Below are 21,265 nucleotides of genomic sequence, written 5' to 3' on the forward strand. Positions count from 1 at the left end.
TCCTAAATTAGCTGTGATTTGGTGGTCATTGCTTTGCAAGTTTCCTTTTCGGTTACTTTGAAGTATGTAAACTTAATTGTCTCCTAGCTAGAAGTGCACCAATTTATGATCACTAAACTGGCAATCAAAATCAAAATCAAATCAAATCAAATCAACTTTTATTGTCATTGTTAGTGCACAAGTGCAGTACAACGAAATGTAGGCTTGCGGCTCCCGAGAGTGTACATTTGGATTAGGACACTTAAACATTCAACATATATTTATACATTTGGCTTGCAGTATATTAGCATAAATATGACCATAATAAAGTGCATTGGCAGATGTGCAGGCTTTAGTGTTTATTTGTGGAGTTCAGTAGGATGACAGCCCTGGGAAAGAAGCTGTTCCTAAATCTGGTCGTACGGGTGCGAATACATCTGTAGCGTCTTCCAGATGGTAGGAGGGCGAACAGACTGTGGCTGGGGTGGGTAGGGTCTTTGATGATGGACCGTGCCCTCCGTAGGCAGCGTTTCTGATATATATGCTCTATGGCCGGTAGCCGGGTGCCGGTAATGCGTTGGGCAGTTTTGACTACCCGCTGCAGGGCTTTCTGTTCATGGGAGCTACAGCTGCCATACCATACCGTGATACAGTTTGTCAGGATGCTCTCTATAGTGCAGCTGTAGAAGTTAGAGAGGATCAGGGGTGACAGATTACATCCCTTCAGCCTCCTCAAGAAATATAGGCGCTGCAGGGCCTTCTTCACCAGAGGGGAGGTGTTGAGGGACCAGGAGAGGTCTTCCGTGATGTGGACTCCGAGGAACTTAAAGCTGGCCACCCTTTCCACCTCCGCCCCATTGATGTGGATGGGGGTGTGACTTCCGCCTTTGAACTTCCTGAAGCCCACGATTATTTCCTTTGTTTTCTTGGTGTTAAGGGCCAGGTTGTTGTCGGCGCACCACTTCACGAGATGCTGGACCGCCTCCCTGTAGGCTGACTCATCGTTGTTGGTGATCTGGCCTACTACCGTGGTGTCATCTGCAAACTTGATGATGGTGTTGGAACCATTAACAGCCACACAGTCGTGGGTGAAGAGGGAGTAGAGGAGGGGGCTCAGCACACATCCTTGTGGGGCCCCCGTGTTCAGGGTCAGGGTGGGGGGGGAGGTGTGGTTACCTAATTTGACAGACTGGGGTCTGTTTGTTAGGAAGCCCAGGGTCCAGTTGCAGAGGGAAGTGTTCAGGCCAAGAGTTTGGAGTTTGGTGGCCAGCTTGTTGGGGACGATAGTGTTGAATGCTGAGCTGTAGTCTATGAACAGCATTCTGATGTAGGTCTCCTTACCATCTAGGTGATTCAGTGCCGAGTGTAGAGCAGTTGTGATTGCATCCTCCGTTGATCTGTTTGCACGATAGGCAAACTGGTGTTGGTCAAGGGAGGCAGGAACACTGGCTTTGATGTGGGCTAAGACCAGTCTCTCTCAACACTTCATTATGATGGGTGTGAGTGCGACAGGTCGATAGTCGTTCAGACAAGTCACAGCCGCTTGTTTAGGCACAGGAATGATGGTGGCGGTCTTGAAGCATGTAGGGACTACTGCCTGGGCCAATGACAGATTGAAGATGGCGGTGAAGACATCAGCCAGCTGATCACATTCCTTGAGTACCCGTCCAGGGATGCTATCCGGTCCAGCAGCCTTTCGTGTGTTCACTCTGCGTAGAGCGCCCCTTACGTCGGAGGTTTTTTTTGGTGAATTAGGATAACTACAGTTCAGTATGTCTTGTGAGACTGAGGACAGGACTCCAACTGTCTGAGAGGGCTAAGAAAATACAAATTATGTACTCTGCTGCTGGGCATAAGAAAGAAAATTGAGCTAAGCCTCCATCATTGCCTGTGCAGGGGAGTGTTGGAAAACTGTGGTTAGAGTATCAGTTGAAAGAAACACTGCTAACATTCAATCACATTACGAAAGGTGGGGCCTTTCTGTATAGATAAACTAAGATTGGTCGAATGTCATTCTTCCATATTTGTCTTGGGAGGTTGGTGGAGTGAGCACAGAGAATTTGGCCTGATGGGAGATAAGGAAGTGGCTGGATGTGATTTTTCTATGAAAAGGTTCTGATGAAACGTCATCAACCTAAAACGTTAACTCTGTTTCTCTCCGCAGATGCTGCCTGACCTGAGAGTCTTCCAGCATGTTCTGTTTTTCTTTCAGATTTCCAACAACCTTTGATTCTGATTTTTCTGTGGTTCTTTTGGAAGTGGTACATGTGTTTGAATTGGCTGTTTGTTTATGCTGACTGTTGCTTTGAGCGAATTTAAATGGGTTTTACAAGAAGGTCACTTGCATTGCGAGGGGCCAAAACAAAATGAGACAGCAGCTGAATGAGTACAGGAAGTTTGAACTGAAGTGGATTTCAGTGCCAAAGTGTACTTGGCTTCAAATCACTTTAATTAAATGTAAGTCCTTTTGAGTCCATTAATTAGGACAATGGGATCCAGTGTTATGTGGGACTTGCATGATGTGGGACTTTCTAGAAACTGCTTGTCCAGGACAACCACAGATGTAAAGAGTGTCAGATGGACTTGCTCAAGTGCTGTTTCTGTACCAATTGAACAGTCTACACTCAAAACAGAGCTGGGCTCAATATCATCGCAGAAGGTTAAGTAAAGGGGAAAGTTTAAGCTAATATAGCAAGTGGGGGTAGAAAACTAAGCGTGCAGAGTAGGCTGCTTGGAAGGGAAAGTAATCTTTAAATGTTTTGGTAATGAAGAGGTTAAAAATTGTTTTTTTTATAAAGTCAGAATGCACGGAGCTGTTGCAAGATTCTGGTCTGTCTTAAATATTCTCTCGGGTCACTCCTATAAGTGGCCCAAAGGACCTTGTGTTCAGGAGCTTTCTTCTACTTCCCGATATCTAACCACATGATGTAACCAAGGAGTGTGTCAATCGGACCCCCTTGTGATCTGAACTGGATATAGTGTCTTTCACATGTGTGCTTCTATAATCATTCCAAAGGCAGACTGAAACACGAGTGAGATGCGGTCAGATATGAATGAGATAAAGCTACTTTATTTGGCAATCAGCAAGAAAATCAATAGATTTTTGCTAGCCAAGGGTATTGAGGGATATGGAGTTAGGATACAGATCAACCATGATCTCATTGAATGGTGAAACAGGCTTGAGGGGCTGAATGGTCTCCTGTTCTTATCTTCCTATGAATGCACAGAGTAACAGATGTAATCAAATTTCACCTTGATTTAACTAACTATATAACTCCCCTTAACAAGAAAAATAATATTGCTATTAATGGACTTGTTTAATTTTGCTGATCAGCTATCTGATCCTGACTGGCTCTGGACTTGAGATAAGAGAGTTTCCCCTTGTTGGGCTAAGGTTCCTACCCAGGCATAAGTGGCTGACTGACTACTCCTCTTCGCTGCCTTCCTTGAGAGTGGGAGGGCTGTCCCTCTGACTCCATTCTAGATCAGTGACTTGCCAGTAGGACAGTCAACAAAACTGGCTATCTCCTCTTCCTCTTTGGGTTGCGGGTTTCAAGAAAACAGTTCCTGTTATTAAACTGAATAGGAGCCATCCTGGCTGAATGGGCCTGTTGTGATAGTTGACCCTTATTGTATCACTTTGAAATAGACCATGACTTGAGACATTCCACAAACTGGTTTTAATATTTTCAACCCAGAGTCTCTTGTTTTTTTTAAACCTGTGCAAAGTCACTTTGTCTTAAAATGCAACACTTAATTCCCAAATATTTTCTGGGAATTAACCGATCCGATCAACAACAACTTACATATTTATATAGCGCCTTTAACGTAGTAAAACATCCAAAGGCGCTTCACAGGATCGTTATCAAACAAAATTTGACACGGAGCCACATCAGGAGATATTAGGGCAGATGAGAGGTAGGTTTTGAGGAGTGTATTAAAGGAGGAAAGGGAGGCAGAGAGGTTTAGGGAGGGAATTCCAAAGCTTAGGGCCTTGGCAGCTGAAGGCTCGGCCCCCAATGATGGAGCAATTAAAATCGGGGATTCTCAAAAGGCCAGAATTGGAAGAGCGTGGATACCTTGGAGGGTTGTAGGGCTGGAGGAGATTAGAGATAGGGAGGGGCAAGGCCATGGAGGAATTTGAAAATAACGATGAGAATTTTAAAATCGAGGCGTTGCTTAACCAGGAGCCAGTGTAGGTCAGCAAGCACGGGTGATGGGTGAATGGGATTTAGTGCGAGTTACGACACAGGCAGCAGAGTTTTGGATGACCTCAAGCTTATAGAGAGTACAATGTGGGTGGCTGGCCAGGAATAGTCAAGTCTAGAGGTAACAAAGGCATGGACGAGGGTTTCAGCAGCAAATGAGCTGAGGCGGAGTCGGGCAATGTCATGGAGGTGGACATAGGCGGTCTTGGTGATGGCGCGGATGTGTAGTCGGAAGCTCATCTCGGTGTCAAAATCTGACACCAAGGTTGCAAACAGGCTGGTTCAGCCTCAGACAGCTGCCAGGGAGAGGGATCAAGAAACCAGAACATAACAGGAGCCCCAAAAAAGGGGAAAATGACCAGACCAAGGAAATCCAAGCTAAAATGTACATTAGCAAAATACTGCGGATGCTGGAAATCCGAAATAACAACAGAAAATGCTGGGAAAACTCGGCAGGCCAGGCAACATCCGTGGAGAGAAAAATAGTCAACGTTTTAGGTTGAAACCCTTTGTCAGGACTGAAAAAACACAGGAAATGAAACAGATTAAAAGGCCAGTTTGGGGGTTCGGAAACGGGGATGAGAGAACAAAAGAGAAGTGAAGAGACATTAAGAGGTATTCAAAACCAGACGAGACGGTGATAGGACTAGTGGAGACAAAAGACGGCTCTAGATTAGGTGTGAAATGCGCTGGCAGAATGAGACATCTGCCATGTGGGAGAGGAAAAAAAGGGGGAAGGGCACAAAACAAAGGTGTGGATAAAAAATATATGTAAAAATGTAATGGGGGCCGAGGTTAGGATCTGAAATTGTTGAACTCGATATTGAGTCCGGAAAGGCTGTAAAGTGCCTAATCGGTAGATGAGGTGCTGTTCCTCGAGCTTACGCTGCGTTTCCGTGGAACACTGCAAGAGCCCGAGTACGGTGAGGTCTGTGGGAATGGGGCGGTGAATTAAAATGACAGGCGACCGGAAGCTCGGGGTCACCCCTGCGGACTGAACGGAGGTGTTCCGCAAAGTGGTCACCCAATCTGTGTTTGGTCTCCCCAATGTAGAGGAGACCACATTGTGAGCAGCGAATACAGTGTACTAGATTGCAAGAAGTACAAGTAAATCGCTCGTCCCCATTTCCCAGCCCCCAAACTGGTCTTTTAATCTGTTTCATTTCCTGTGTTTTTTCAGTCCTGAAGAAGGGTTTCGACCTGAAATGTTGACTCTATTTCTCCGCGGATGTTGCCTGGCCTGCTGTGTTTTTCCAGCATTTTCTGTTGTTATTTCTAAAACGTACATTAATGGCCAAGATTGCAATAAAAAAATGAAGGTCTAGTCATTTATTTAAAATAGAAAAATCATGTCATAGTAGCAATAACAAACATTGCGGTAGCTGAAATAACAACAGAAAACGCTGGAAAAACTCAGCAGGCCAGGGCAGCATCCGTGGAGAGAGAAACAGAGTTAACGTTTCAGGTCGATGACCTTTCGTCAGAACTGGAAAAAAGCATTAAATGGAAAGCAGGTTTGTGGTAGCTGAGTCAGTTTTGGCCTTTAAATATACCTCGGTATGAAACTTTCAGGAGGAATAGCGAAGGGGAAGAGTGCTATTAATTAGAGGCAAAAAGCGTGTAAGCATTTAAATAGAGAAATTGTCCGAATAGAATCCCTTTGGATTGAGCTGAGGAATAGCAAGGAATTGGTCGCATTACTCTATATTAGACTGCTGAACAATGAAAAGAAAGTTGAGTGATATTTATAGACAAATTAGAGAACTATGTATTAACAATAGAGTTATAATTGTAGGAGATATGTGAGGCTGAGGATTAAAAAAAAAACTGTTTAGGGCTGTTTACTCAGTCAATACTCAGTTGCATCTCCAACCCTGGTTCTGGGTATTGAAATAGGCAATCTAAAAATAGGGGAATATTTGGGAAGTAGTTATCACAATAGGTCCAGTGTAAGAATAGATTTTTTTTAAATGTCAGGAACAAGAAAACTTGACTGGGGGGGGTGGGGGAGAAAACAACTTGTAGTGAGATTACATTACCCAAATTCAATGCGAGGGGGAAAATAACTATTGGAAATATTTAAACAGGGGAGTTGGAAAGGATACAAATGAAGCATATTTTAAGAAGGAAAAAGGAGTGTGTTGAAGGCTGGAGTTCCATTGATGAATAAGGAGATTAGATCAAATTTGAAACATAAAAAAGCAGCACCTACAGGTTAGATAATAAAAATCACAGCAAATATAAAGAATATAGAAAAGCCAAGGAAAGGGAGTTTAGGGAAAAGTGAGAAAATTAGCAAAAAGCACATTAGTCAAAAGAGGATAATCAAGGTAGCACCAGGGTTGCAAAGAAATAAAGGAGCCATGGTTGTCTTAGAAAATGATGAAATGGCTGAGATACTTAAGTACTTTGCCTCAATTTTCAAGAGATGGATATTGAAATTGTAGAACTACCAAAGTTGGATGTAGAACAGCTAGTGGAGGTTACTATTCAAAGAGAAGTCATACTAAAGAAGTTGCTCAAACTTAAGGTAGACACCTCACTGACACCTGATGGTTTGCATCCAAGGACAGTGAGGGGAGCTATGGAAGAGATGGTGGAAGTTCTGACTATAGAGCTGCAAAATGTGGTCGAAAGGTAAGTCGCACCACAGGACTCGAGGATGTGAAATGTAACTCCCCTCCTCAAAATGGAGACTGAAATAAACCAGTAAATGATTGGCTAGTCTTATTTCAGTTGATAAGCTATCAGTGTATAACACAGGATGACATTGCTAAACACCTGGGAGAAACAGGGCCAGCTTGATCAACTGTTATAGACTTCTTTGAAGAAATAAGAGGATGGAAATGCATGGATGTGTGTTACAGTATATGAATTTTCAAAAGCATTTGAACAGGTGCCACATAAGAAACTTGGGATAAAGACCAGCAGAATTGAACAAAATGTGGCCGTATGGATAGAGATACAGTTGGAGGTTAGAATGCAAAGAATGGAGGTAGAATAAAGTTTCTTGAACTGGGAAAGATGTGAATGTTCCAAATGGGTCGGTGCCAGAGCTGCTGCTGTTTACTATATTCATAAATGTCTTGAACTTTAAGAATTGAAGAAACAATATTGACATTTGTTTGCCATTAAATTTAGTGATGTGGAAAATTGGCAAGGATTATGAAAAGTTGCACGAGGAACTAGCAGCTTGGGCAGGATAGGTGGAGATACAGTTCCGTGTGGAAACCTGTGAAGTACTGTATTTTGTAAGTAAGAACAGGAAACCAAAAATGCACATTGAATAATTAAGGTTTAAAATGTAGTAGAGCTGCAGAGGGTGGTGTACAGATATGTATGGCATTAAAGGTGCAAGCACAAGTAGATAAGGCCATTAAGAAACAGACTCTAGAAACAAGTTGAAGATGATCACAAAGAATTAAAAGGGAGGTTAAAAATATTCTTTATACAGAGGATGGTTAGAATTTGGAATTCTCTGCCACAGACTTGTTGAAAATGAGTCCATAAATACTTTTAAAAGGGGTTTGGGTGGCTGCTTGGAAAGGGAAATATTAATGGGCCAGAAAAGTGAGCAGGCGAGTCAGACTATAATAAAAGTAGAAAACGTTGGAAATGCAAAGTAGATCGGGCACTATTCGTCAAGCGAGCACAAGTTGATGTTTTGGGTGTGGAACCCTTCCTCACAACTGGAAGATGTTACAGATGAACAGAACTTTAAAAAGAACAATGGAAAGGGGCTGGGGGGAGGGGGATGGGGTGGTGGGTGTAGAGCACACTGGCTGCACACACACAAAAATAAATAGAATGACTTGTAAAGTGCTTAGGCAGAGAGCAGGAGATGGTTAAATGGTAGAAGTGACTTGCACCCGAGATAGAAATGAGAGGAATAGATTGTGAATAATGTGAGCACACCAGCACAGACTTGATGGCTTCAAGGGTGATGTCACTGCTGCCAAGCAAATGTGGTATAGTAAGCCCCTGTGCTTTTGGTGCAATATTATTGGAAGAGACAAAAATTGCATTACAGAAGTGATGTAATAGGCCTCTGCTGCATAGAGATGTGACTCAAAATGGAAACCTTTAATGAGATTATTTGTGGTTCCAAAATGATAGATATTGAGGATGAGGCTTTGACTAAATTTAGGAAAATTCTAACTAAGGTTACAGTGTATGTTCTCATGTAAATCTTAATAGCATTTTTTAAATCGATTGCAGTTGAAATAGTTTTCCCACCTTTAAGAAACTTGAAAGACTGATAAGATCAAAAAAAGTTGATTTATTATTTCTATGGTGAAAAATTGATTCAGAAATTTGGTCAAAATGTTTAATTCTGCACCCAAACTCCACCTAACTGATCAGTACTGTGCCATTGGCTCAAAAGTGCTACAGTGACCTTTAGTGGCAGAATCTCGGTATTCTAAGCATATTCGAATGTATGAAACATACAAAATTTCTCTTCTTAGGCAGTCCCTCGGAACCGAGGATGACTTGCTTCCACATTAAAAATGAGTTCGCAGGTGACTGATTAGTCCAATGCGAGACCTACAGTCTCTGTCACAGGTGGGGCAGACGGTGGTTGAAGGGACGGGTGGGTGGAGGTGCTTGGGTTGACGTGCACTCCTTGCGCTGCCTGTGCTTGGCTTCCGCTTGCTCCCGGCGAAGAGAACTCGAGGTGTTCAGCGCCTTCCCGGATGCTTCTCCTCCACTTTGTACGGTCTTGGGCCAGGGATTCCCAGGGAGAGGTAGGTACTCATTTGGTGGGGATGTTGCACTTTTTCAAGGAGGCTTTGAGGGTGTCCTTGAAGCATTTCCTCTGCCCACCTGGGGCTCTCTTGCCGTGCCGGAGCTCCGAGTAGAGCGCTTGTTTTGGGAGTCTCGTATCAGGCATGCGGACAATGTGACCCATCCGTCGGAGCTGATTGAGCGTGGTCAAAGCTTCGATGCTGGGGATGTTGGCCTGAGCAAGAACACTGATGTTGGTGCACCTATCCTGCCAATGGATTTGCAGATCTTGCGGAGGCAGCATTGGTGGCACCTCTCCAGTGCTTTGAGGTGCCTGCTGTACATGGTCCATGTCTCTGAGGCATACAGCAGGGCAGGTATCACTGCTGCTCTGTAGACCATGAGCTTAGTGCCGGGTTTGAGGTCCTGGTCTTGAAGCACTCTCTTCCTCAGGCGACCGAAGGCTGCACTGGCACACTGAAGGAGGTGTTGGACTTCGTCGTCGATGTCTGTCCTTGTTGACAGTAGGCTTCCGAGGTATGGAAAGTGGTGCACTTTGTCCAAGGCCTTGTCGTGGATTTTGATAATCGGGAGGCAGGTTGGTAGAGGACCTTTTGTCTTATGGATGTTTAGTGTAAGGCCCATGCTCTCGTACGCTTCGGTGAAGGTGTTGACTATGGTTTGGAGTTTGACCTCCGAGTGAGCGCAGACGCAAGCGTCGTCTGCATACTGTAATTCGACGACAGAGGATGGGACGACCTTGGATCTGGACTGGAGGCACGGATGTTGAACAGTTTCCCGTTTGTTCTGTAAATTAACTCCACTTCAGTGGGGAGCTTACTGAGGGTGAGATGGAGCATTGCAGCAAGGAAGATTGAGAAGAGCGTTGGTGCGATGACACAGCCTTGCTTGACCCTGGTTCGTACGTGAATTGGGTCTGTGGTGGAACTGTTGATCAGGATCACGGCTTGCATGTCATCGTAAAGCAGGCGGAGGATAGTGACAAACTTTTGAGGGCAGCCGAATTTGAAGAGGACACTCCATAATCCCTCACGGTTGACAGTGTCGAAGGCCTTTGTGAGATCAAAGGCCATGTACAGCGGTTGGTGCTGTTCCCTGCATTTCTCTTGTAATTGACGTGCGGTGAAGATAATGTCCATTGCGACTCTGGGAAGGAGCTCCTCGGCCACCGGGAGAAGGCGATTGAGGAGAATTCTTGCGATGACTTTCCCCGTGGCAGACAGCAGGGAAACTCCTCTGTAATTACTGCACTCGGACTTGTCACCTTTCTTGAAGATGGTCACAATTACGGCGTCTCTGAGATCCCCTGGCATGCTCTCCTCCTTCCAGGTAAGAGACATTAGTTCATGAATTCGCACCAGTAGTGCTTCTCTGCCATGCTTTAGTGCCTCGGCGGGGATTCCATCTGCTCCTGAGGCCTTGTTGTTGTTCAGTTGTCGGATGGCTTTTCAACTTCATGCCGGGCTGGGGTTGTGCTGAGATGGTGGCGGGTAGCATGCTGTGGGATGGAGTTGAGGACACTCGTGTCGAAGACAGTCATGGTTAAGGAGATCTTCAAAGTGCTCCTTCCAGCGGGCATCTGTCCTTGATGAGTACCTCTCCATTAATTAAACAGGCAGGAAAAGACCAGCTTGCCCCAGAGTCTTCTACAGCTAATTTCCACTGTCTGTCAGATTCGCTAATGTCAAGCCCTACTTCCCTTAAAAAAAAAAAAAAAAAAAAATAATAATAATAATAATAAATAAATAAATTCAGGATCATAGACTAGTAGCATTTTCAGCCTAGGAAAGTACTGGACAAGAAAGTATCTGTCTTAACTGAATATATACACAATGGCTCTTATTCATTTACAACTGTGGATAACGAGGATCAGATTTATCCTGAACAATAAATTCAAAATTTGTACAACCTATCTTTTTTAATTGGAAAATTACCTTTTTTTTTAAAAAAGGTAAGCCATGAAGCTGCTGGCTGTTAATGTTATTGAATGTATAAAATGTCCTGGAATATTGCTGTCTATCTTTGAATTTTGTATTAACACATTTTGCGTACTCGGGCTGAATAGTCTGTTTCACCAATGAACAAAAATATAAGTGAATTGACAGGTGCTAATTGGAAATTTGCATTTTATCATTCTCTATAAAGACTAGAAACACCTATAATTCTTAATTAGTATCGATCAATTACCATGTAATGTTTGGCTCCTCATTTCAGTATTCATTATTTTGAGACTAGCACTTCTACTATAGCTTGCATTTTTATGTAGCACCTTTAATGTTTTTTTTTTAAGAAGTCCCACTTAATAGATGTAAGGAAGGCAGAACCTGAGCCAGGAAGATCGAGATTGGGAAAGCTTGGTCAGTGATGGAATTTGAGGAGGTTTTTCCAAGGAGAAAAAGCTGGGGAAGGGGATTCCAGAGACTAGGATCCAGATTGCTGAAGGCTTTGCCACTTATGGTGTGGGAGAAGGATGCACAAAAGGACTGTCAGAGATAGTATTTGGTGACGGTGTACTGGCATGGATTGAAAATTGGTTAACAGAGAGTAGGAATAAATGGGTCTTTTTCAGGGTGGCAGGCGGTGACTAGTGGAGTACCACAGGGATCTGTGCTTGGGCCCCAGCTATTCACAATATATATCAATGATGATTTGGATGAGGGAACCAAATGTAATATTTCCAAGTTTGCTGACGACACAACTAGGTGGGATTGTGAGTTGTGAGGAGGATGCAAAGAGGCTTCAAGGCGATTTAGACAAGTTGAGTGAGTGGGCAGATACATGGCAGATGCAGTATAACGTGGATAAATGTGAAGTTATCCACTTTGGTAGGAAAAACAGAAAGGCAGAGTATTATTTAAATGGTGATAGACTGGGAAATGTTGATGTACAAAGAGACCTGGGTGTCCTTGTACACCAGTCACTGAAAGCAAACCTGCAGGCGCAGCAAGTAGTTAGGAAGGCAAATGCTATGTTGGCCTCCATTGCAAGAGGATTTGAGTACAAGAGCAAGGATGTCTTACTACAGTTATACAGAGCCTTGGTGAGACCACACCTGGAGTACTGTGTGCAGTTTTGGTCTCCTTAACTAAGAAAGGATATACTTGCCATAGAGGGAGTGCAGCAAAGGTTCACCAGACTGATTCCTGGATGGCAGGACTGTCATATGAGGAGAGATTCACAGAATCACAGAAACCCCACAGTGCAGATAAAGGCCATTTCGGCCCATCGAGCCTGCACCGACACATATCCCACCCGATCCCCGTAACCCCTACACCAACACATATCCCACCCTATCCCCGTAACCCCACGTATTTAATCCCCCTAACACTAAGGGTCAATTTATCATAGCCAGTCAACCTAACCTGCACATCTTTGGACTGTGGGAGGAAACCGGAGCACCCGGAGTAAACCCACGCAAACACGGGGAGAATGTGCAAACTCCACACAGACAGTCGCCCGAGGCCGGATTCGAACCCGGGTCCCTGGCGCTGTGAGGCAACAGTGCTAACCACTATGCCACCGTGCTCGACTAGACCTGTATTCACTAGAGTTTAGAAGAATGAGAGGGGATCTCATTGAAATGTATAAAATTCTGACAGGGCTAGACAGACTGGATGCAGGGAGGATGTTTCCCCTGGCTGGGGGGTCTAGAATGAGGGGTCACAGTCTCAGGATAAGGGGCAGGACATTTAGGACTGAGATGAGGAGAAATTTCTTCACTCAGAGGGTGGTGAACCTGTGGAATTCTCTACCACAGAAGGCTGTGGAGGCCAAGTCACTGAATATATTTAAGAAGGAGATAGATTTCTAGATGCAAAAGGCGTCGAGGGGTATGGGGAGAGAGTGGAAATATGATTGAGATAGAGGATCAGCCATGATATTGAATGGTGGAGCAGGCTCAAATGGCTGAATGGCCTACTCCTCCTATTTTTCATGTTTCTAAGACTGGAGAAGATTGCAGAGATATGGTGGAGCAAGACCATGGAGGGATTGAAGGAGAAGGATTATAAATTTAGAGTTAGGGATGGGGAGTCAATGTAGGCCAGTGAGGATAGGGGTGATGGGAAAGCAGACTATTGAAGCGGATGCTATCGATGACAAGAGGGTGGAGTTTGTGGCAGGGACAAACGACTGGCTTCCATCTTCCCAATGCTGAGCTAGAGAAAATTATGACTGATCCAAGACAGGATATCAGACAAGCACAGCACAGAGATGGTCAAGGGGTCGTGCAAAGTGGTTGGACAGTTGGAGCTGGGTGTCATCAGAGTGCATGTGGAAGCTGGTCCTGTATTTGCAGATGTTACCAAGGGGTCAAAAATGGATAAATAATGGGGGGTGGGGGAGGATATATTCTTGCCCCTGGTTCCTCCCGTGTTTGTGATTCTGGTCACTGTTGGCTGCTGGTTACCATGTTGGGCCAGTTTCTGCTAATTTTGCCTCTTTTATTCTGCCTTTTTGGTATGTTCGTTTGAAAATCTTAAAAGGGGAGGAAGAAAGCCAACCATAATTCATGAATCCCGACACTTTGGTGCAGTAATGGTGTGTGTGCTGTTTTAGCACCGAAACTATTCTATAACTGACCTTCAAGTGTGAAACTGCAAGTGTTGCATGTACAACAAAAGCCCATTTGTGTGCCAACTCCGAATGACCATTTATTTGTATGCTATAGTTCAGGAGAAAGCCTCAAATTCTTCAGTCAAACTAGAAACTACTGACGCAAACCAGTTTTGCAGCTGCCGCAGGTATGCAATGTACAAGCCAATTTTATTTTGAGAACATTGAAAGTATGTTGGTCGTGTTCACAGCGAACCTTTTATGGCGTGCTCTGTGAACTTAAAAAAAAAATTAAGATGGTCAAAAATTAACTTAACAATTTGCCTGCTTCCATGATGCTTACTTAAGCTGACAGCATAAGAGATAGTAAAGTACCATGTTTGCTTGTTTTATTGTCTTGTCTTAATTTAATTAGAAAACTATTTTCTACAGGACTGCTGTAATAGCTTTTAGAATATGTTGAAAGAACTGTGGTAAGAAAGTGACATGTTAAAGAAATACATCATTCAGCATGAACAATGAGGGAATTCACACACTTGAACCTACTTGTGTTGAAATTTCAAATGGAATACTTTGAATACAAATTAAGTACTGATACAGCACCATCAAGTAGCACTGTAAATCTTTTGGGGGATGAACAATTATTTAAATATAGTTAATGGACCTTGAAGGAATTGAAAGAGAAGTTGAGGAAGAGTGGACCTCGGTTTAAATCTGGACCTCCTGTGTTTCTTCTCTGCCCCTGCGCGCCCCCCCCCCCCCCCCCCCCCCCAAGTTTCAATAATATTTTCACAAGTTGAAGTATCAATCATTATGGATTATGCCACAAAAATCTGTGTCACTTGGCTTAACATTGTGCCTAAGAGCTCATCAACAGTTGCCACCATAATGCAGTGCAGGTGTTAATGGACTGCCTGGGACTTTCATAGACCCTATTCTTCATTTAGTTGAACTCGGCTAAGAATAGGATTAAAGAATTAAATCCTGTTACCTGGCCATGGGGGAATTTTAGCTGATTTCTGTACTCGTGAAATTAAAGTCTCATCCGAATGACAGCACCTCCAACAGTGCAGCACTCATTCAGTACTGCACTGAAGGGTCACCCTAGATTCTGTGCTGAAGTCACTGGAGTGGGACTTGAACCCACAACCGCCTGACTTGGAAGTAGTGTTGTGGTTCATAATATGAGCTGACTTGAAGCAGCTGTACGTCCCTGGTCATACTGCAGGGAGAGCTGAATGTGATGGATATGCGCTGAGCTATATAGTGATCTAATCAAGTCAGATTCCATTTATGCATGCAAGATTGATGCAAATTCCAGTTGAAAGGAAACAAACCCTATTAAAGGGGCAGAAAATACAACAGTTAGATAATCAGCTGCAGCGAGATTTAAATCTCTCTTTTAGATTATTCTAATTGGATCGCCTTGTACATTTAGCACAGTCAGGTTTCCGCTACTGTATTTATCTCCTTTTAGTAGATGTATACAAAACTTCTAGCTGCTTGATGAATTGTGTAACAAATGACTTGTAATAAACCATTACTACTTGTACCCTATCCTGGCCATCACAAACTGTAGTCCAGGTAACACTCTTAAGTGGTATTTAGTATTTTCTATGATCTTGCTGTAAACTGGCCTGCTATAATATGCAAAGTACTGTATATCACTTACAGGCATTAACCTGTCAAGTCCATATCACTTTTCCAATTTCGCTTGCACATAATGCTCACAATTTTATTTTGTGTACAAGTTTAACATGAATCTGGTAAGTAGAAACCGTAATTAGTTGTGCGTTGATCAGTAGCTGCACATTTCAGATGACCTTGATGAACCATTCGAGCGTCACTTTCTTCAAGTCACCAGCAGAACTGCTTAAAACACACACGCAACGATGTTGTTGTACATGGTACATGTGAAGGAGGAGAAAAAAACTTGTCAATCCTCTTTAACCTGGAATGTACATCATGCCCAGACTCTTGGAAGTTGATCGAAGTATAATCTTTTAGTTCTTTTAAAGGAGAATGAAAATTTGCCTGATTTTGGTGCTTCCTGATGAGCCTATAGATCACAATGCTGAGCTAGAGATTCTTTATACCAGCAGTGACGTTCCTGGTAATAGTTAACATAACAATAAATATGGGGTGATGATTGTTCAATGGGGGCATCACTCATCACTTACCTAACATGATGTGGATGCCTCTAGCACAGTACCCATCCCCAACAAAATACAGATTAGAAATTGAGCCAAGCTGGCCCATCAACTTCAAGGTGTACATTGATGAGAATAATAGACAACTGGGAGTTATTACAAGTTTTGGGTTTAGATAACTTAAAATGTTCAAGTTTTGACTTGTGATTTATAGTGAGGTTTGAATGCCCCTATAGGGATACCTCGTCACTGACTTCAGATCTCACTGTTAACCAAAGGGACAAATCTTGATCATTTTTATAAAAATCATCTGAATGGCGAAGTTATTCAAACGTTTACTCCATTTCACATCAGTCATTTTCTTTGTGGTTGAGCTCCTCTTTCTGTTCACAGAAGTTGGGTGTCTCAGCTACAAATGTGCAATAGAGATGTCAGAACAGTGAAAATGTACCTCTGTAGCGAGGTACTATTCAATGACTGGTGTTTTTGTTGGCCGTGCAGAAAGTCTTGGCTGTTCCGCTTCAGTCTTGTAACTCTCTCTTGGTGTCATTATTTAACAAACTTGTTTTATTTTCCAGAAGCAGAACTTCTTCAGGATCTCCCCATCCAAAAAACACAAAGAAGGTTCACTTTATCAAAAATATGCGGCAATATGACACAAAAAATAGCAGGTAATTTGTATAAAAGTAGACATACAAAACTGTCAATGGTAACTTGCGCAAATGACGTGAGAAGCAATTATGCTTAGTGGATTGGTGTATCTTAACACTTCATTAAATGTATGTGTGTGTGTAACTTCCCTCTTAACATTCGTGGCTTCATGTTTATCAAGGTATATACTTTGGTGCATTCACACTACAATGTAGTATCGGTGCGATATGTTGCATCACTGCTGTAGTCCTAGTGTGATTGCAGCCTGAAGCTGGAGTTGGGGACCCAACCTGACAGCGAAGTGGGTGAGACTTTGAGACCGTGACCTTTTATTCACACTCTAATGTTGGTGCAAAGCTTCGACCATTTTGTACTGATGCCACGCTTGTCTGGTAAATGCATCCTTAATTGGAGTCCCTGAGTTCTCAAAATCCCATTCCAGTGAGATTACTGAGCACAAAAAGTAGTAGAACCATTCTTATTTTTGTAATGACATAGTGTGGACATTTATATTAAGTGGCTATGTTTCATATCCGAGTGGTTATCTAAATTCGAGACATTCCCTCGACCGAATAGGCAACCATTTAACAAAACCTGCACTACCAGGGAGGGTGAAAATTGTTTTGTTAGCAGCAGATGAATTGTTTTAAACATATGTAATGTTTTAAACCTTCATCTAGCTTGCTATTTTTTTTCATTTAATCTCTTATTACAAAGAACCCTTAACTAGGTTCAAAATAAGAACTTTACTGTTCGGACCCTATAAGAATGTTCAGATGTTAAATTGCTTGTTTCCCTACTTTACTTGGGTGGTTCTTGCAATGAAATTGCTACATTTTATCCACCTTCAAAGAAGCTATGCTTGTTCATGATGTATGCTTACCTACAACAAACTTGGTATGTATATTTGCATATGTGCTCAGCCCAGATTCCACTCCTAACTTTAGTATTTTGTGTGTCATATTCCTCAGGTAAGTACACTTGGAAGAGACAAGGGGCCAGATTTTCAGTGTGCCGTGAAGCGGGCTTTTAGGCGTGCGGGGGGCAAAAATCCAGAATTCGGGGTTCCCGACACCATCCCGCCCAAAACCCGCCTCCACGTAAGTTTCAAAGGAGGCGGGCACCCGCCCCGCACTGGGACCCGCCGACCTGAGGCGGGAAGGGATTAGTGCCAATTAACTGCCTGTTAACAGGTAGTTAACAGGCAGTTTTTAGCCTAATCCCTATTTTGAGGGGTGTCGTGTGGGATTCCCGACGGCTCCAATCCACGCCAGGTTAGAGCAGGCGGGCCGTCGGGTTGAAGGACTTGGAGGGGTCGCGATGTCGGTGTTCAGGTGAGTGATGGGTGCATGAGTACAAAGGTAAGTGTGTTTGGTGTGTTTAAAGCGTGTAAAGAAGTTTAAATTACCTGTACTTACCTTAACAGCCTTTCTTCCTCTAGGCGTCGGGAGTCCATCACTCAGCCGGCACTGAAAGCTGAATGGCTGCGAACTGTCAAAAGTGACAGCCTTCAACTTTCAGTGCCGGTGAGAGTTCTAACTGAGTCTGCGTAGAAGGACTCGGGTTAGAAGTCAGACTGTCAGTGTTTGACAGCTTCAAACAGCTGTGAAACACTGATATTTCATCTGTCAACACCTCTTGACAGATGAAATTTCAGTCTGTGACGTCACCTGTTGCCGGGTGGCCCTGGGCAGGCTCAACAAGGTCAATCAAGGGAAAATTGCGTGGATTGGTTGGACGTCGATGGAGGCGATACCAGAACCCAAAAGTTGTAGTCTCGCCTCCTTCCCAACTGCTGAATGAAAATCCAGCCCAAAGTGTCATCAATACCCTACTTCACTGAGCTCCACTAAGGGAAATAATTCATGCCCATATAATCTATTCACTCCCTTGCCACTATCCCGCTATGAACTCCTCCCTTCCCTTGTGCCTTGTCCTCATGGCCTTGCCCTTTTGCCAACAAGCAGTATCAACCTTTTTGATGTGTATTATCATTTTAAATGTGCAGGATTGATTTCATATTGCAGTGTCTCTTTGGGCAAACTCTGGAGTGATGTGCACTGACTTAACAAAAAAAATGTGTAAGCATATGTAACTCAAACTTCTAATTATATTTTTAAACCGTACTCCTTTCCAAGGCAGAAACAGAACACTGGTCAAGTGACCATAGAATGTAAAAAACATACCACAATCGTAGAATTTTACAGGGCAGAAGGAGGCCATTCAACCCTTCACACCTGTACCTACTCTCTGGAAAAGCTATACACTAAGACTCGTACCCTTGGTTTTTATTTTTTTCAAATATTTATCCAGTCCCTTTGCAAAGCTATTATGGATTCTGTTTCCACCACTCTTTCTGATGGTGAATTCCATATCCTAACAGCCCTCTCTGTATATTAAAAAAAACTCTTAACACCTCTCTGCATTCTTTTAGTAATCTTAAATTTATGGCCTGTAGTTACCAACTCATCACCCAGTAGAAATACTTTCCCCATTTGCCTAACAAAAATCTCAATTTTCAACAGCTCTATCAGATTTCCTCTTGGGCTTTTTTTTATTAGTACAAGAAAGGCTCAGTTTCTGTAGTTTCCCCTAATAAAAGCTCTCGTCCATGATATAGTGAATCTTTTCTGCGCCCTCTCCATGGCCTTAACTCTTTGCCCCACAGTAAGGTACAAAAAACTGGACATGCTATTCCAACTGCCTAACCAATGAATTAAATGTCATGTGATGCCTATCGGCCCAATCTACTAACCTATATTTGTACTCCTGAAGTTCTCTTCACAGTGAACCAGGCTCCCCATTTTTGTCTGCAAATTTTGAAAGTCTCTTCTATACCTAAAGTCCTGATCTCATATATTGAGAAGAGCATTGTTCTCAACACTGACCCCTGAAGTACACTGTTATATACCCTCTCTAGTCTGAAAAATATCCATTAATCACTATTTTTGGTTTACTGCCCTGTAACTTCCTATCTATGCTACCACATCCCTGACTCAATGCCATCAAGGCACCTTATCAAAATGACTTTTGAAAATCCATATGCCCAACAGCCACTGAATTTTCTGCATCAATACACTCCATCATTTCCTCAGAGCTCTATTAAATGACTTGACTTTTACAAATATGTGCTGGCTGCTTGTAACTAAACTTAAGTGAGTAATTTTATCCTGTATCTGGGAGTGTATGCAAGCAGGTTAGGCTGGCTTGCATATTGTTACCTAGTTTATCCCTTTCAGCTGTGATTCAGTGGGTAGCACTCCTGCCTCCGAGTCAGAAGATTGTAGGTTCAAGACCCACTCCAGAGACTTGAGCACAAAAATCTAGGCTGACACTCCAGTGCAGTGCTGAGGGAGTGCTGCACTGTCGGAGGTGCCGTCTTTCGGATGAGACGTTAAACCGAGGCCCCGTCTGCGCTCTAGGTGGACGCAAAATATCCCATGGCACTATTTCAAAGAAAAGTTGGAGTTATCCCTGCTATCCTCGCCAATGTTTATCCCTCAATCAACATAACAAAAAAAAAACTGGTCATTATCACATTGTTGTTTGTGGGAGCTTGCTGTGCACAGATTGGCTGCCGCGTTTCCTACATTACAACAGTAACTACACTTCAAAAGTACTTAATTGGCTGTAAAGCACTTTGGGACATCTGGTGGACGTGAGTGACACTAATATAAATGCAAGTCTGTCTTTTCTTTCCACTCTTTGAGCAGAGTTGTTAAATTAGCAACCCTCCAGTCCTCTAGCACAACTTGCATATCCAAGTATGTTTAAACTATGTGGTCAGAGCCAACACACAACCTGTCAATGGTGTTATTATAGTGTGGACAAATCGTGAGATATTCTATTGTCTGCTACATATTCTGCTGTAAAATATTTCCCCCTGAATAGTCTTCAGGTTATGGTATGTAAAAATTACACTTAACTCTTTTCCGCTACATGTAGCCCTGTGTACAATAGTGAACTAATGCCTGATTTTTATTTGTTTCATTTAAGGATAGTTCTCATCTGTGCTAAAAGATCACTGTGCTCTGCTTTTTCTGTACTGCCTTATGGAGAATGTAATCAGAATAGGTAAGAATATTTTGTTTTAAACTGAACTCAATAGTTGGAATTTTCTATTGTACTGGATAAAATCATTTTTTTTAAACTTCATTATACACAAGTGAAATTCAATCCAAGAGTGCTTTCACACTACACTGTAGCATCGCTGTAAAGCAATTTTGTTATGCACTTTGCAGCCTGAATCCTGGCTCCGGTCCTGAGCTGACACTAGTCTAGAGTGAGACTCCCTGGAGAAGGTAGTCTCACTCCGCTTCGTAGTCAGTTTGGGCCTTAATACCTAATTTAAACTGGCGAAGCTTATGAAGCCGTAACAACTTGCACCAATGCTAAGCCAGTAGTGAGAAGCCAAACCCATTTAAAAAAAAAAAAAAAAAAAATGACCAGTAATGAGTTTCTCTTGCTGGTATTCAGCTGTGGAGCCCACCAGTGTCTATACTGTCAGGAATATGATACTTGGAATAAAACCCCTTCAAAATTTCATAAATTGCAAATTGGAAAAGGCTGTGGCATTTGTACTTGCAAGCAGGACTTAAAATTTTTTTTTTAAAAACCTGTTCAGCTCCAGTTTGTGATTATAAAGGAGAATTGAATGTATTATGCCATTGTCTGTAAATTCAACTTCTGGAAAAAGGTTGAAGTTATTCCTTGTTGATGCTATAACATGATGTGAACTACTTTTCATGCCCCTTCTATGAACTGGTGGGTGAACTGCCCACTACATTGGGAATCGTCGATGTAATTTTGGTCACAATTTTTGTTCTAATATTTGTATGATTTGGTAATTAATATTTGGTTATGGATAACAACCAGAATTCCCAGTTTGACCTGTCCTGTCACCCTTTACACCCCTTTTAAAGCTGCTTAGTATTCCTGTCCTCTGTGTACTTGAGAATTTTACTCCATCACACATAT

The 21,265-nt window shown here is 42.8% G+C and overlaps 1 protein-coding gene across 2 annotated transcripts in view; it reads left to right on the forward strand.

Annotated features, from left to right (window-relative positions):
- The window catches only part of LOC147108793 (CDK5 and ABL1 enzyme substrate 2-like), a 78,650-nt gene that overhangs the window by 43,123 nt on the left and 14,262 nt on the right, over nucleotides 1-21,265 (forward strand). For both annotated transcript variants that reach the window (XM_086005630.1, XM_086005629.1), the window contains exons 2-3: nucleotides 16,216-16,308; nucleotides 20,285-20,362. In XM_086005630.1, coding sequence (XP_085861756.1) covers nucleotides 16,280-16,308; nucleotides 20,285-20,362 — 107 coding nt within the window. In that variant the 5' untranslated portion in view covers nucleotides 16,216-16,279. The remainder of the gene's footprint in view (nucleotides 1-16,215; nucleotides 16,309-20,284; nucleotides 20,363-21,265) is intronic.

The sequence above is a fragment of the Somniosus microcephalus genome, chromosome 13 (genome assembly GCF_052327205.1).
Source record: "Somniosus microcephalus isolate GS21.2 chromosome 13, FLI_Smic_1.0, whole genome shotgun sequence".
NCBI lineage: Eukaryota > Metazoa > Chordata > Chondrichthyes > Squaliformes > Somniosidae > Somniosus > Somniosus microcephalus.